Raw genomic sequence first — 18,065 nt, 5'->3', positions numbered from 1 at the left:
ATTGCTGTGATGTACAGGTCTCCAGACTATGTCATCTTCTTTGGTGAGTAAAATTTTAAGACGAATCAATTGAACAAATTAGTTTGCACCTCGATAAACCCAAAAAAAAAAGTATCCGAGTGATCTTGTTAAACAATGGGGCTCTTCTACGTTAAGTTAGCTCTGGGAATTATACACTATTGATGTTGACATATTTAGTCACATCGAAGGAGCAAGTTTGTGCTAGTTCTAAAACCAGAATTAACAATATCAAGTAGCAACCTTTGCACAAGTTGGCTCCAACCTTGACATTGCCACATGGTATAATTATTGAACACAATTGCAAGGCAGACAAAAGAACGGAAATGAAAATCCACCATTATAAACAGCTCCCAAAGCGTTTAAGACTATGCAAAGTTCTAATCTGAACTAATAAACATAAACAGACAAATCTCTCGACATTTGGCTAATTAGAACTAATAAACATAAAAAGACAATCTATCGACATTTGGCTAACTACAAGGCAAGGACCAGGTGCAATATCGGGACATTAGTAGCACTATACAATCTGCCAGGTCAACGGGATGTGAAAACAGAGATGAGAATATGTGGATGTTCCTGCTACGCTACTGAACACTGGTTTCCTCTTTACTGCTATCAGTTTTCGGACTCTTCATTACACCAAGACCTGATTCTCCAGCACGAAGCAGCTGGTTCTCCATAAGGTTTTCCTGCACAGCCTTCATGTAGGAAATTTTTTCAGGAATTACACGGTCTTTATTAACGTAGTCTAGAGCTATAAATGATATTGAAGTTTTGGTAAACTTACCTGTAAAAGTTCAGTCATCCTGCCAGTCCCATAGTTCATCAACGGCTTTGAAACAGATGTAGCTTGGGTATGAAGAGGGGGATTTACTGGTTCTGCTGACAACTGATGAGAGGCCTCATTCTTTCCAGCATCTTTTTTTGGTGACAGTCCAGATCCTTGAGACACCTTGGTCACTGCAACAGGTATTGTTACATTGGTTGATACAACTGGCTTCACCTCTTCACGTTGCACAACTTCTGCTCCCTTGCTAAGAAAACCATCTTCTTTCTGCCCAGCACCTATTGCTACTTTGTTGCTGACTTGAGTTTGTAAAGGAACTGTTTCACGAGTTGGTTCCGGTGGTAACTGACCAGGGGTTACTGGTCCGTCAGGTGGCAGCATAGCTAATGGCTTAACCATCTGGACCTCTCTCTCTCTTGAAGACTCCCCCAGAGAAGCTTGGGATGCAGGATTTTGACTAGATGCTTGTCCATTTGTTAAATTGACAGGTTGTAACACAACAGGAACAACTGTGCCTCTCGCACCCACTGGAGGAACTGAAGGATGTATTACTACCTGTTTGCCTTTTGAGGACCTAGATCCAACATTAAGTGATCCATTCCGCTCAGCCCTATGGCCATACGCCTGAAGTTGGTTTTGAGCAGAAGGACGAACCTCATTTCTTATAATCATCTGAACATGTGGGGCTACATCATTTGCTGTTGTGACAGGAACAAAATGCCCTGGCTTAAAAACAACACCCCTGTAGTTTGTATTGGAGTCGCCAATCCTAACACTGACCAAATAACCAGCATCAAATGCAGACTCAACAACACCTGTAACAGCTTGACCTATCATTCCATCAGTTGCATCATTTTTATTTACTTGTTGTGGTTGGATCTCTTGCACTAGTTCAAAACGTGGAGGAGCTTGAGCACGAACTACACGCTTTAGGCTAGGATCCTTACGAGGACGACCCCGTCTTCGCTTCAAAGGGAGGATAGCAGGGGCGCAGGAGCTGTCCCCTTGAACAGGTTGGTTCATTTTCGCAAAATTGGGTTCTAAAGTCTGCCTTTCACTAGTCTTCTGAAGTACCTGCAAGCAGATCAGTTTACCGTGTTAAATAAGCCAAGTTATAGAGAAAATAAATGAAGAGGTGCATTTGTTCTTCCTACAAGATAAAACTGAGTGTCACATAGTGTTTGCGTTCCAGGATAGTATTTTGTGGTCACTAAGACCGGAAAAAGAAAAAGAAAGGGACATTCAGTTCCAGGAGGACGCAATCTGCAATACCTTGCAGAACCTGGGCCATAGTTGGAAGTGGAAGTAAAAAGTTGAAGAACTTAATTGACAATTAATTGGTAGAGATAGGTAATGGAGTACAGGTTTTTGATAAGTAAGCATCTACAGATACTATAGAAGATAAACTAACTAAATATAGATTAAACGTGTTTAGATATCTTCAAATAGCAGAAGAGAAGATATGAAGAATAACAGCTCTGTGATGAACATGGCCCTACATAAGCCAAATGGATGCAGCTGAACCCCCAAACCAGACACAGTTTATCAGACTGGAAAAGGAAAGAGCGATGGGGTGATGAGCCAATAAAGAGATTAATACGAGAGCATGACTAATCAACAAATAGCTTAGTTACATCATTCATATTCTGTGAAAATATGGAGCCCATTCTTCTAAGATAATCAAATAACTCCGTCTATTCCATTTATGTGACACTATTTCCTTCTTAATATGTTCCAAGGAAGAACGATATCTTTCTGATTTCTATATATGCAAACAATTTAATATAAAAGTTCCCATTTACCCTTCAAAGACATGAGTTTATAGCTAAATGCGACAATTTACTTAACCAATTTGCAACTCGCAATCGCCTAATGAGAGTTAAGATCCATATTCCAGTCAAACTTTACCCGGATGCATATAAAAAGAGCAGAACCACACCCAAACAAAGTTGTTTTTTAGTTTTTTTACTGAATGTGACACACGCAAGCATGTAATATAAAAAATTCTAAAATTTGACACAAATGAAACAAAAGTTATTATCTCTAACCTCCAAAATAAGAAAAAAAGAAGATCTAATAAGTTGAACACCTGAATATATCCTTATAATTGTTTGTCTGTGGAAAAAAAAAGAAGAAAAAAAACAAAGGAAGATGTTCGTTTAACATAACATGTATACACAAAAAACCACGAACAACAACCACGACATACCTAGTGTGTAGTCTCACAAGTGGGGTCTGGGGAGGGTAGAGTGTATGCAGACCTTACACAAAAAAACCACGAACACAGAAATAAACATAGGAAGCTAAAAATCAACAGAGTATAACTGAAGCACAAATTCAGACTCGATCTCCGGAAAATTCCCAAAAATAGGCAAAGAAAAAACCATACCTCCATCGCTTGCTACTTGCTCGGAGGAGGCTCCGGAGCTAAAGAAAAAACTAGTAAATTCAGAGCCCTAGATTTTGTTGAGCAACTTCAGAGAATGAGATTCGATAATCACAATAATTAATTAGAGTATTCTGCTGCTTTTATTTAGCTTGGTGTGGTTTAGGGGGGTATGGGGTATTATATTTAACACTTGGCATTTAATGATATTTTTTGAATTTGGATTGTGAGCAAAATATAGAATGACAAGGCTGTGATGCTTAGTTAGGTAACAAACAGTCATGTGTGGACAGGTGTTCATTGGACAAGTGGGCCCATAGGTCATTTATGTACTAGGACTACCACCCCCGATTGTTTCCCTTGGGCCATGGCAGAATTCGTCTTGGGCCTTCAAAAAAATTCTCCGGAAAAATAGGTGTGATGGCCAACTTTTGCATCGGCAATCAAAGTTTAGAGATCATTTTAAATGTAATTAAAAAGTAGTTACTTTTAATTGAGCATGCACAATAAATACTACTCCATCAAAATCCAGGGTGTAATAGACGAATTGAGAGAAGAAACATCTTCCATGGACAATGTGGATGAGATCATAAGAAAGTTCTCAAATAAGCTAAGAATCCAAAGTTCCTCTTGCTCCTACAAGCAAGACGGTTTGCCGATAGAACAACAATGTACCATCAACGTGAAAAAGGGAATAAAAGAGTTTGCAGTGTCGACAATGAAATTTATGATCTTTTAGTTGAAGGTCCCTTCACTTGAGCTAATTTTCCGAGGAAGAGAATACAATAAAAAGAGATCAACAACTTTCACTATGCCCAAGCAATGAGCTTTGAAGGGCATTGCTTTCGTTGCAAACCATATCTCTTCGCCTGCACTGCTCTGCTCCCCAAAGATCTTGGACAAAGATACCCCTAGCTAAATATGGAACAACCCCAGCATACAGTGATGGAGTTCGAAATTTTGACAAGTGAGTTCGAAAAGTTCTTGGATTTTGAAACTCAATGAATGATTTTTAAAGTTTGAACTGATAAGGTTCAAACTCCATATTCTTTTCATGGATTTTTCAAATATAGGTACCATGGATTGAAGAATAATAAAATATACAAGTATTAAAATAGGTATCACGAGTGAAATAAGTATGTATAACAATGTGGAAAAAGAAATTATTTCACCCATGGTACTTCTTTTGAACTCAAGGAACATGTCCTAGAGTTCCAATATCTGGCTAAAACTCTATTAACAGTCCAAAAGTGGCTATTGGCCAATTTCTCCAATCCTCTCATTTCAAAGACCCCTAAACATTAGGATGAAGTGCAAAAATAGTTGTTTTAAGGCTCCTAAATAAAGTTTAATCACTTTAAAATCAAAAGTGGATTGTGGGACTAGAACTGAATATCGTGTGCCTAAAGTTTCAAACTTCTGATCTTCAGTACTGAAGTTGGAATTGTCAAAGCGTAACTTTAGACCTAAAGTCTGACAGGTTTGAGTGACAGATCCAACTTCAGATATTTGGCTCTAAAATTAGACGGCTTGACAGTCCCAACTTCAAACCTTTAGGCCAAAGGTTTTCCAAGTAGAGTTGATTGCTAGAAGTACTTTCTTGCAATATAAGTCAAGTGTGCAACTGCACAATCTGGAATGAGAGGGAATCAACCCGAAGCATTCTAATAACACCATAAGCCATTGATACATCTACTTCTTTCTCTACTAATTCTAGTAGAGAGGGAATCAGTTGATCAGGTTGGAAAGGGAGAGAGGGAGCGGAGGGTTGAGCCAAATAAGAGAACTAACATGAGAGCATGACTAATCAACTAATAGCTTTGTTACATGATCATTCATATTCTGTGAAAACATGAAGTCCATGCTTCTGCAATACTAAGAATATCAGAAGACACTACAAGTCTACAAGTACCACTTCGTTTGCTGATAAATAATGCAAAATCATTCGCATACAATCACTTGTCACATCCAGAAACTTCTCTTGCTAATCCTCTAAACAGTCAAATCGCTCCCTATATTCCATTTTATGTGACACTATTTCCTTCTTAATCTGTTCCAAAGAAGAAAGACACCCTTCTATATATGAAAACAATTTAACTGGTTAAACTTCCCATTTACCCTTTAAGGACATGAGTTTACAGCCACAAACTATCATGGCATGACTAAGCCCACAAGTTCCAAAAGTACTTTTTCCGTGCTTAAACTTCACGACCAGTCAAACAACAGGATGGAGTATATAGTAAATTCCCTAGCCAACAAAGGCAAATAAAAGCTCTAGAATTCCCTAAATGTTCTACTTGCCTAAAAATGGGAAAAATCAATCCTCAATCTGCGAAATATTCTAGTTAAACTTGTATACTAAATCATGCAACAATTACCTAGTTGTATACCTAGGTCATGCAACAATTCATTTAGAGGGTGTTTTGGTTAAGCTTATAAGCTGGTCAAACTGCCTTGTAAACACTTTTTAGCTTATCTACGCGTTTGGTAGACACCAAAGTGCATATAAGCCAAAATCAACCAAAAGTCATAAGTTGGTCATCACCAACTTATAAGCACTTTTGTTTTGACCAAGTCTATTACAATTTTATCCTTAATATTTTTTTCTAATTCTCAAAATATCTTTCCCAAAACAAAACTCCTAACTTCCTCTTCCCTCCGTATTCATCGTTCCTCCTTTTCTCTCCACTGATGCTTCTATATTTATAATTTTTTGGCAAAAAAGCTATAGGGTACTTTAGTCATTCTAACAAATGAACAACTTATCAGCATTTTTTACCAAACACATCAAATGTTTATTAACAGTTTCGACAATTAAAAATGCCTTTCATCACGTCAAGCTTATCAGCTATTTACAACAAGCTAATCCAAACGGGCTCTTAGTCAATTTGCATCTCGTAACCGATTAATGGGAGTTAAAATCCAAATTCCACGCAAACTTTACACAAATGCATATAAACAGAATTTGAACCAAACCCAAACAAAAATTAATTTCTATAAACTTTGTTACACTGAATATGAAACATGCAATCATTTAATACACAAAAATTACACAATTCAACACTAATAGACAAAAAACTATTATCTCGAACCTGAAATATATCTTTATAATTGTTCTTTCAAAAAAAAAAAAAAAAAAAAACCTTAAACAATGTTGGTTTAACATAGCATATATACACTAAACCATCAAAACATAGAAATAAAACTAGGCAAGCTAAAATACAACAGAGTATAAGTGAAGCACAAAAATTGAATTCGAATTTTAATTCCCAAAAAAAAAAACAGAAAAAAAAAAAAAAACAACAAAGAAAAAAAGGTACCTCTAGTAGTTGCTACTTGCTTGGAGGGGGCTAAAGAAAAATGTAGAACTTTGATTAAATTTGGAACCCTATATTTTGCCAAGTATAAGATTGAGATAATTACGATAATTAATTATAGTAATCTTCTGCTATTAGTTAGGGGGTATATTGTATTTAACACTTGGCATATTAATGATATTTTTTAATTGCGAGCAAAGTATAGAATGACAGTCGTGTGTGGACAGGTGTCCTTTTGAAAAATGGGCCCATTGCTTATTTTTGGACTTGGACTACGGCCCTTGATAGTTTTCCTTCGGGCCGTAGCAGAGTTCATCTTGGGCCTGCAAAAAAATTAGGGAAAAGGACACTGCGTCCAACAGCCCAAAGTAATGCCACATTTGGCCAGTCGTGTGTGGACAGGTGTCCTTTTGATAAATGGGCCCATTGCTTATTTTTGGACTTGGACTACGGCCCTTGATAGTTTTCCTTCAAGCCATAGCAGATTACTACCCCGGAGCCCAGCTACTGACCCGAGGCGCCGATCGGGAAAGTAATAAAGGGACGTTAAACGTAATTCTAGAAGGGCCTTCCCGCAAAAAAACCGAGTCTTGGCAGTTCTTGGGAAAAATTTTTAGACTAGTCCCACTAAGGTGGCGAGGAAACTGACTTCCGAGAGACCAGCTTTCGCCTCGGTAATTACCTAACGAGAGAGAGCCGATGCAAAAGTAGTCCTTTACGCGAGGAAAGTCCAGACAGACTGATCTCTGCTAACTACGTTTTATATAGACTGGAAGCTAGAGAGATACTAAGGTTCGTATTGGGCCTGCAAAAAAATTAGGGAAAAGGACACTGCGTCCAACGGCTCAAAGTAATGCCACATTTGGCCAATATTTGAGCCTAATACTGCTAGCTGGCTGGCCGGCCCAAAATAATGCCAAGCGCTGGCCGACCCAGCTCACGGCAACAGCCAGATTTTCTGCCTCTTCCCTTTCCCTTGTGTTTTGGGCTTTTTATTCAAATAATCTCAAAACATGTATAATATGTGTATATTTAGTAAGAAATATCCCAAAATATGTATAATATGTGTATAACTAATTCCACATAATAGGACCATAAATTAATGATGGGCCGGCCCGTCGGGGCCCGTGACCCACCTAGAACTGGGCTGGGCTAATCATTTTAAGGCCTTCATTTCTTCTTAATATATCTAACACAACCAAAACATAAGTGGACTAATTGTGGATATTAGATCCGAACCGTAATGTTGTGTAACTTTACATTATTACCCCTTGCTTTTTTTGTTAATGGATATGTTTCTTTGTTAGGTGGATTAAACCTGATTTGATTAGAATTATATTATATGAGATATTTGACTAATGCCTTCCCGTTGTATGTTAACCAGTTAACGTGTGTATTGGTGATTTTTGTTTATATATATATATTGAGAGCAATTTATTATTTTGTTTTTTCGAGGCCGTGACGATAGAGGAAAAGTTGACATCTTTGAGGTCACTAGCACTGTGTTTACTGTTTAGTTACTCTTGTGGTTTGTGAGTTAAAGCTCGAACCTTCTTCGCAGGTGTTGTAGATTATTTATTCGCGAGAAGAGACTCCTCATCACGATTTATCATCATGACTAGTAAGTCTCTCTAAAGTATTGTTTTACATGTTATGCGATCTTACTCTTATGCATGTTTATGACGTGTGGTAGCAGAAAATATCAGATTGTGAATTAATGATTGTAGACGGCGAAATTTTATTGGGTTTGAAATAGGTTACTACAAGATGAGTTCAATCCATCTTTTAATCTAAAGTCGGTTAGGGACTTTTGGAGGCTACTCTACCCTAACCCTAGCTCACACCTATATAAAGGGATACATATTCTCTTGAAAAGACATCTCGAATATCCCATAAACTGATGGGATATTCACAAAGGGATCAAGACATCATATAATGTCTTTTTCAAAGCTCTGTCCAGCGTTTGTACCCGCACTATTCATCAATAAAATCTCTGTTTCTTCATATTTTGTTTGTGGTTGCAGTTTATTTTCCACATATCAAATACTTGTCGTAAACACTGATCTAGGGCTAAAATTTTACCCTTTCTCCAACTAGAATTCATCATTCCAATTCTGTCAAGTTATTAAATTTTACCTAACTCTTAGAAGTAAATATTTTCTGACAACCTATTCTAATTTAGAGATCAGCCGTCCACTTTCACCTCACAAGTTTGGATAGCCGTAACTACCTTGATTAAACATTGGTGTGAATTTAGAGGGCAAAAGATCAAATAAAGTTTGCATGCGACTGGTAGAGAGTCCTACAACACTAGAAAGAGGTCGTGACACCCGAGAGCGTGATTTTTTTTTTAGTTCTTGGTCCCATCAAAAAGATACTCATTACTAGTTCCTAATCATTGCTAGAGAGGAATACAATATTACCCACTCTGAGGTATTAAAGTATTTCCCAAATTCCATCTTCTTTTTCACCTACTTCAAAATATATAGACATATATATGAGGACATATATATATATATATATATATATATATATAGCCTAAATAGAAGTTCAGCTTAAACGAGTCCTCCAACTCCACCTCCATTTTTTTAAGATAAAATAAAACTTATGTTCTAACTAATATGTATATATATACACACACACATGCACACAAAAACATACTTTAAAAAGAAATACATCTATATTATAGGCTTAAAATTACTGTGAACTCACATGTCTATATTAGATTGACTAATTCAAGACGTTATTAGTTATTTGATTTTGGTTTATTATAAACCAAAAAATTACATGAGCCAGTAATTAACTTGTACAGTAAATTGGTTAACCAACCAGTTACTTAGGCATACCGATCACCATGGAATTACTCCTTTGTAGGTGACTCTGTTTTGTTTTTGTAGAGGCCTTCATGAGATGCTCCGGTTGTACACTAACCTGGATATTAACCAGATTAATTGGTTAAGCAATTTATTGATGCAAATTTATATTGGACTTATGAGGTTCCATTGCTTCACCCTCAATGGCTACGGGTTGGAAATAGGAGTTCGGAGTTTAATGTCTCCAACTCGACTTATTGACTTCTTGATTCATCATTTAATCAAAGTCACCGATGGTTGTTCCTCAAACTGTCCTCCAAAATATAATTTCAGCCTGTGACCATTTACCTTAAACTTGTTTCCGCCACTGATCTGTTGAATTTCAATAGCTCCATATGAAGTGACATTCGTAACATTGTAGGGACCTGTCCACCGGGATTTTAGTTTTCCTGGAAATAGCCTAAGCCTGCTATTATAAAGAAGTATCAAGTCTCTAATTTTAAAACTCTTTGGTCGGATCAAATTGTCATGCCATTTTTTTGTTTTTTCTTTAAAAATTCTCGTATTTTCATAGGCTCCCAACCTCATTTCTTCTAATTCATTAATTTGGAGAAATCTATTTTTTCCAGTAGAGGTTAATTCATAATTTAGTGCTCTTAATGCCCAAAAAGCTTTGTGTTCTAATTCAACAGGTAAATGACAAGCTTTTCCAAAGACTAATCTATACGGAGATGTTCCGATTGGCGTTTTGAAAGCCGTTCGGTATGCCCATAGAGCATCATCTAATTTTAAAGCCCAGTCTTTTCTTGAGATTCCAACCGTCTTTTCAAGTATTCTTTTTAATTCGCGGTTGGATACCTCAACTTGCCCTTGAGTTTGAGCATGATATGGTGTTCCTGTTTTATGAGTCACGCCATATTTTGACAGCAACGAAGAAAATTGCTTATTGATGAAATGAGTCCCTTGATCGCTAATGATGACTCGTGGTGTGCCGAATCTGGTGAAAATATTTTTTCTAAGAAAATCACACACGGTACGAGCATCATTTTTTTTTTGGTAGGAATTGCTTCAACCCACCTTGATACATAATCCAGCTACAAGGATATATGTATAAGAGTGAGAAGAAGGAAAAGGACCCATAAAATCTATTCCCCAAACATCAAATATTTCACATACCTGTATTGATTGTAATGGCATTTCATCTCTCTTAGTGATATTACATGTTCTCTGACATTTATCACATTGTGCAACATATGCCCCACATCTTTAAATATTATCGGCCAGAAGAATCCAACTTCCAAAACTTTAAAGGCAGTTCGGTTGGCTGCATAATGTCCACCAATTGCTCCCCCATGACAGTGGTAAAGTATGTTCTTCATATCCTCCTCGGGTGCGCAACGTCTAATGATATTATCTGCATAATTTTTAAACAAGTAAGGTTCATCCCATAGGTAATATTTAGAATCAGACATAAGCTTTTTTCTTTGCTGATAAGTGAGATCTTGAGGTGTCCACTTTCCAACCAAGTAATTTGCGATATCTGCAAACCAGGGTGGTTAAGTTACAACAGAAAAAATATGCTCATCGGGAAATTCTTCTTTTATCTCCGTAAACTCAAGAGGAGGGTTCTCTAATCTAGACAAATGGTCAGCTACTTAATTTTCAGTTCCTTTCTTGTCATTTATTTCAAGGTCAAATTCTTACAGAAGTAAAATCCATCTTAACAATCTAGGTCGAGCATCTTTCTTTGCTAAGAGGTATTTTAAAGATGCATGGTCAGTAAAAACAGTAACCTTGGTCCCTATTAAATAGGAATGAAACTTGTCAAATGCAAATACTACTGCCAGTAATTCTTTTTCTGTAGTTGCATAATTCAACTGAGCCTCATTCAATGCTACTAGCATAGTAAATGGGACGAAAAATCTTATCTTTTCTCTGGCCTAAAACAGCTCCTACGGCTGTATCACTAGCATCACACATGATCTCAAAAGTCTGGCTCCAATCAGGGGACACAACTATAGGGGCTGTTGACAATCTTTCCTTAAGGGTTTCAAATGCCTTCAAACAATCACCTGAAAATTCAAACTTAACATATTTCATCAAAAGTTTAGTCAGCGGTTTTGAAATCTTTGAAAAGTCTTTTATGAACCGTCTGTAAAAACCTGCATGTCCTATAAAAATTCTAATGCTTTTAACTGTTGTGTGTGTGTGTGTGGGGGGGGGGGGTAATCTTGCTATGACATCAATTTTAGCCTTATCAACTTCTATCCCTTTAGCAGTGATTTTATGTCCTAGAACAATTCCTTTTGTAACCATAAAATGATATTTCTCCCAATTAAGAATCAAGTTTGTCTCTTCACATCTCTTAAGAACTAAGGTCAAATGGTAAAGACAATCTTCAAATGATTTTCCAAAAAGAGTGAAATCATCCATAAAAATCTCTAGAAATTTTTCGGTCATGTCTGAAAAAATTGCTGATATACAACGTTGAAATGTGGCATGTGCATTACCTAAACCAAATGGCATTCTTCTATAGGCATATGTTCCATGGGGACATGTGAAAGTTGTCTTATCCTGGTCTTCTGGTGCTATTGGTATTTGGTTATAACCTGAATATCCATCAAGCAAACAGTAAAAACCATATCCTGCTACCCTTTCCAACTTTTGATTGATAAATGGTAAAGGAAATGATCTTTTCTGGTAGCATCATTGAGGCGTCTATAATAAATACAAACTCTTCATCCAGTAATTGTTCTAGTAGGTATGAGTTCATTATTTTCATTTTTTATGACCGTTATACCTCTTTTTTTTTGTACTACTTGAACAGGACTTACCCAAGGGCTATCTAAAATGGGGTAGATGATACCTGCCACAAGAAGTTTAATTATTTCATTTTTCACCACTTCTTGCATTGCAGGATTCAATCTCCTTTAGGGTTGGACTATTGGTTTGTAGCTATCTTCCATGAGGATTCTGTGCGTACAAATAGCTGGATTAATCCCTTTGATATCTGCTACTGTCCACCCTAAGGCTCCTTTGTGTGCTCGTAGTACTTCAATTAAACTGTCTTTCTGTTCAGCAGATAGAGAAGATGAAATAATTACTGGAAATAATTTATGCTCAAGAAAACATATTTCAAATGAGAAGGAAGAATTTTGAGTTCAATTTTTGGTTGAACTTCTTCCGATTGTATCTCCTCATCCTTATAATGTTTTTCCAATATTTCAGCTTCGCTCCTGATGGTGGGATCATCATTTTGTGAGGTGCCAGATTTGGACAAGCATCTTTCCATAGAATCTAGAATCAATTTATCATCGTTGAATTCATCTGCAAGATCACTAATCATGTCAATTGAAAAATATGGAGATGATGTCTCATCTCCTGAAAATCTTAGCATTTTTTGCATATAAAAAATGACTCTTTCTTCATCTACTCTTAAAATTAATTGTCTTTCTTGGACATCTATGATTGCTCTTCCTGTAGCAAGAAATGGTCTACCCAAGAATATTTTCAATTATTCCCTTAGGTTTTTTAGTACTTTGATCTGCAAACTGAAGAGAAACACTTGTGGTTTTTATTTCACCAAGATCCAATTTTCTAAAAATAGAAAACGACATTAGATTTATTGAAGCCCCAAAGTCACAAAGTGTTTTTTCAAAATATACTCCCCCCAAAGTGCATGGAATTGTAAAACTACCTGGATCCCCGAGCTTTTGTGGTAGTTTGTTTTGAAGTATAACACTACATTTTTCAGTAAGTACTACCACAGAAGCTTCTTCCAGTTTTCGTTTGCTTGACAAAATTTCTTTGAGAAACTTGGCATGTGAAGGCATTTGTAATAAAGCATCAGTAAAAGGAATATTAATGTGAATTTGTCTTAAAATATCCAAAAACTTGGCAAATTGACTATCAAGCTTTTCTCTCTTCATTTTTTGGGGAAAAGGAATTTTCACAGGGAGAATATTTTTCTCTTCCATTTTCTTCTGATTGTTCAGAGGGTGTTTCAGCATTCTTACCTTTATCTACCTGTTGTGATGATTGAGTCTTTTCTTGGGTGTCCTTGTAAGGTTCATCAAGGTTCTTACCTGACCGTAAAGCGATGGCTTTAAGGTGCTCCTTTGGATTTTTCTGTGTATTGCCTGGCTTAACTGAATTTTCAGATTTTTTAGAGCTGAATTTTGACTCTCCATTTTTTCATCAGTGGTTTTGATGTACTTGTACAATAGGTCATCAAGATTCATATGTGCTTGTTGCGGCCTCTGCTGATATGGAGTTATTTGCCCGCGATTTTGATTCTGGTATCCAGGTGGACCCTGTACTTGTTGCTTTTGAAAGCTTTGGGAGTTTTCAGCACCATTTGGATTGCTCCATTGAAAGCCTGGATGTTTTTGTGCCAATGGACTACTAAAAGAGTATGGCTTGTATCCGACGGTATTAACCTGCTCATCATTTTGGTTGCTTGCTTGACATTCATGGTTTAGATGGTTTCCTCCACATATGTCACAGGCCTCAGCTTGGCTTGACTGTTGTTTATTCTCCTGAAAAGATTCAAACTTTTGTGCCAAAGAAGCAATTTGTTGAGTTAGTGTATTTAAAGCATCTACTTGAATTACAGTAGCAGTTTTCTTATTGATTACACGATCAGATGGCCATTGAATGGCATTTTCAGATATTTCATTCATCATTTGCAAAGCTTCTTTCATGGTTTTTCCCATAATGGAACCTCCTGCAGCTGCATCTATCACATTTCGAGAAGAAGGTTTTAGCCCATGATAAAAAATATACAATTGCATATATTCAGCAATGTCATGATGTGGACATTTTCTTAGCATTGCTTTTAATCTCTCTCAAGCCTGATAAACTGACTGTGTCAGTCTGCAAGAAATTAGTAATGTCTTGTCTTAACTTTGTGGTTTTAGCAGGGGAAAAATATTTATTTAAAAAATTTTGAGTCATTTGATCCCATGTGGTGATAGACCCTTGAGTCAAACTTCGCAACCAAGTCTTGGCATCTCCTTTTAAAGAAAAAGGAAATAGCCTTAGCTTGATTGCTTCAGGGGATACTCCATTATATTTAGCAGTTTCAACTAATTCTATGAAATCAATCAGATGACTATGTGGATCTTCACTAAGATCATCGGTGAATGTACATGATTGTTGAATTGTTTAAATCAATCCAGTCTTGATTTCGAAGTTGTTAGCTGCAACTGGAGGGTTCCTCACACTAGATTCACAGTTGAAGTGATCTGGTCTAGCATAATCCCTTAGAACCACTTCGTCAAACTGATCTTCTGGAACAAGTTGTGGTGGAATTCCTGGTGGTTGATTTTCAACTCCTGGTTGATGCTCCATTTCTTCACGAGTTACGCTTTGAGAAGCGAATGTTTGTTTCTTCCTGCGCAAACGAATAGATCTTTCAGTTTATGGATCGTAATATGCCAACTCTTTTGAAGAAGAGCGGGTCATAAACTACAGTAATATTGCAATAAGAAGAAGAAGAAGAAGAAGAAGAAGAAGAAGAAGAAGAACCATCTTACACCAATAATAAAAAATCACTTTTATATAGACAAGAGTGATGAGAACAACATATGGTAGTACTAGTAATGAAATATTATAGCACTTTTATATAAAGGAAGTATATATAATGATAATAGAAAATATATAGATAATGATAAACATAAACGTAAGTTCTCAAATTAGTAACAAAACACTTAGTCTGAAGTAGATGTATGCCAATCCCCAGCAACGACGCCAAAAATTTGACGAGGCCCAAGTGTATAGGAAATTTCGCTCGTACTCTGTCAAATTCTAATATAGTTTAAGATATCGTCCCACAGAGATTGGAAAATCTATGCTACAGACTTGTAGTATTTTTGCTGCTATTTGAGAGAATCAAATTGATGAAAGGAGAGTAGCGACTTAAATTTGTAAATTACTTTAATAAAAGAAACAACTTTCAAAAGATTATCTTAAAAGAAAGAGTTGAGAGTCGTTGAATCCACTAATACTTAGTGTATATATGACAATAAAACTTTTTTTATAGTAAATTCCACAAAACAGTAGAAATAGTTCCTAGACTTTATTTGTGTTATGAGGAATAAAGACCTCTTGCGATTAGTCCTTAAATCAATAAACTTATTTGAAACAATCCCTCCACGAGAATTAGAATTGAAAGAAATAAGATAGAGATCCCTCAAATCAATTAACTTATTTGAGACTGTCCCTCCGTGAGAATTAGGACGGAAAGAAATAAGATAAAGATTTAAACCTATAACTAACTTGAAATAACCCCTCCGTGAGAATTAGGATTAAAAGAAGCAAGTTCAAAGATTTGGAATAATAGATGACTAAAAATTATTATTACATATATATATATATTATGTGATTATTATAGTATATTAATTTCCCTCCTTGTTAGAAGTACAAATTAATATAACTATAATCATAACACAAAATATACTAAGTAACGATAATGATTAGTAGAACATATCATTCCAACACAAAGTATGACACTTAAATAATATCAAGACGAGGAATAACTAAAATAAGATAATATAACATTACACCAAGTTTCTTCAACTATCCCAACAAAAAGAGATTACTCCATTATGGAGTTAGAAAAGAGAAAATATGAATTTAAGAAGCTAGAAATATTGAAAGACTTGGAGAAATATTTTTACCACAAAGGAAAGAAAAGAGAATAGAACAAGATTAACACTTTGTCTTCTAAATTATTGGATGATTTGTAAGCAAAGTGATGCTTCTATTTATAGGAAAATGTAGTGTCTTCCCCGTATGAATGCATTCCTTGACGTAGTGCTCACATCCGTGATCTTACTTGACGGGTGAGAGTATAACAATGGTAGTCGCACCCGTGAATTTTGCAACTTCTTTCTTGATGCCCATAGTTGACGGGTGTAAGTATGAAAGTGGCGGTGACACCCATGGATTTCAACACTTTACGGGTGTGAGATTATGCAACTTCTCCCAATGTTGTCTTTTGTAATTCGCACATGTAAAACTCCACGGTTATGACTTATGAATTCGTGGTTGCACCTATTGAATTCTTTGCTTACTTCTTTGACAATTTGTTTCTTCTTTATTCTTCTGCAGTACTCTTCTTCCTGTAGAATTTGTCAGAAAATATGCGAGAATAGGCTATATTTATTGATGTTTTATTTAAAAACTTATTTTTGTATACAAAATATCATAAATAATTTATATCCATCAATAAGTTACTAATCATAATTCCCCTATAAACATAAATTCAATTTTGAAGGACACAAATTAAAGCCCAGCCCATTTGAAGGCAAAAATTAAAGACCAAGTCATTTGAAGCACAACTCCTGCATTTTTTTTGTTGTTGTGTGGGTTGCCCTTCAAAAGCACTGGTCTTTAATTTTTGCCCCTTAAATTGGTGGTCTTTAAATTTTGTCCTTCCCTAGAAGCCCCTTGGTTCCGGTTTGAACCCCTGCTCAGTCAAAAAATTTTTAAAAAAAATCGCAAGGCATAAGTTGGGATTTACAAAGTAAAGTTTTACATGTCTCAGGCAGAATTTTGAATAAACTCTGCCTGAGGCCTAACTTTGCTATGCCTCAGGCAGAATTTTGAATGCAAACTCTACATGCACGCATACAAAACTTTTGTCTTGCAATTTTTTTTTTTTTTTTGATTGAGCCGGGATTCGAACCCCAAACCTCATGGTATTAGGCGAAAGACAAATATTAAAGACCACCAATTTAATGGGCAAAAATTAAAGACCACCCCAAAAGAAGGGCATCCCTGCGAATTGCCCCTCTTGCAATACCTTGGTTATATTGGCCCTGCTTGGTTTTGAAAGAAAGAAAAGGCCCTTCAGATGGGTACTTGAGATGTAAGGGGTCATTTTGAACTTTTGTCCCTATTTTGTGCTGGTCTTATTTTTTGTCGCTCAAGACAAACAACTATTTCGCGGGGCATAAGTTTATATTTCCGCATCATAATATCCCATAAGTTATGCCGGTGCTCTTAAAGAATTTATGTCCCGCTAGGCATAAGTTCAATTTTGAAGGGCAAAAATTAAAGATCAACCCATTTGTGAGGGAGAAAAATTTAAAGACCAATCCATATGAAGGGAAAACCGTGCAATTTCTTCAGATGCAAGTGGCAAATTGTAAATTTGACCCTTACCTTATGCCTTTACTTTGTTTTCTCTTCTACTTTGTGTAACAGACACTAGATTTTCAAAAATTTATCTTTTCCATTAAATAAAAATCCAAGTATTTCATTTACAATTTACAAAAAAAAAAGTATATTACTGGAAGAGAAATAGTATATTATGTGCTCATATATCTCAATAATATATTGTATATTTGTTGCTGACATCCAAGAATTTTTATTGCCCAAAACTTGGGTTATAGAATTTTTCCCACTAAGGGGCACTTCGCAAAAGAATCCCGTGGCTCGATGAAAGGTTTCCCATTGGGGTTTATTACGCCGAATATAGTAGAGGTGCAACAGTGCTTTGTCTTTTTGGTTTTGTACTTTGTAAATGTTTTCTAGGTGTTTGGCCCCTTTAATAAATGAAGATGCTTTGTTTTCTGTCTTCGTCATTGTCTATGATGTGTTTCTTTCTTTCTAAACACTTAGGGGTCGTTTGGTTGGGAAACAAGTTATCCCGTGATTACTTATTCGGGGATTAGTTACTTCAGGATTAGTTATTTCACCTTCTCACAGGGATAAAATAACACTATAATTCCGGG

At 36.1% G+C, this 18,065-nt stretch overlaps 1 protein-coding gene and 1 non-coding gene across 3 annotated transcripts; one reads left to right on the top strand and one right to left on the bottom strand.

Annotated features, from left to right (window-relative positions):
• Positions 1 to 341: 341 nt before the first annotated feature.
• On the bottom strand, positions 342 to 6,681 carry LOC132616491 (protein METABOLIC NETWORK MODULATOR 1-like). 2 transcript variants are annotated; one of them, XM_060330914.1, is made up of 3 exons: positions 6,515 to 6,681; positions 809 to 1,882; positions 342 to 719 (listed from the first exon to the last, which is right to left on the bottom strand). In XM_060330914.1, the coding sequence occupies exons 2-3, from the start codon at positions 1,829 to 1,831 to the stop codon at positions 606 to 608; spliced, it is 1,137 nt and encodes a 378-aa protein (XP_060186897.1). In that variant the 5' UTR covers positions 1,832 to 1,882; positions 6,515 to 6,681; the 3' UTR covers positions 342 to 605. The 2 variants fall into 2 exon arrangements, with proteins under 2 accessions (XP_060186897.1, XP_060186896.1); XM_060330913.1 differs by lacking the exon at positions 6,515 to 6,681 and adding an exon at positions 3,198 to 3,345.
• Positions 6,682 to 14,127: 7,446 nt separating this feature from the next.
• LOC132620612 (small nucleolar RNA R71) lies at positions 14,128 to 14,232 on the top strand. The gene has a single exon (XR_009575052.1). It is a non-coding gene; the product is annotated as a small nucleolar RNA R71 (small nucleolar RNA).
• Positions 14,233 to 18,065: the final 3,833 nt, after the last annotated feature.

Source organism: Lycium barbarum, chromosome 11 (genome assembly GCF_019175385.1).
Source record: "Lycium barbarum isolate Lr01 chromosome 11, ASM1917538v2, whole genome shotgun sequence".
Taxonomy (NCBI): domain Eukaryota; kingdom Viridiplantae; phylum Streptophyta; class Magnoliopsida; order Solanales; family Solanaceae; genus Lycium; species Lycium barbarum.
The sequence above is the reverse complement of the archived record's forward strand: the minus strand, read 5'-3'. Positions and strand labels throughout refer to the sequence as shown.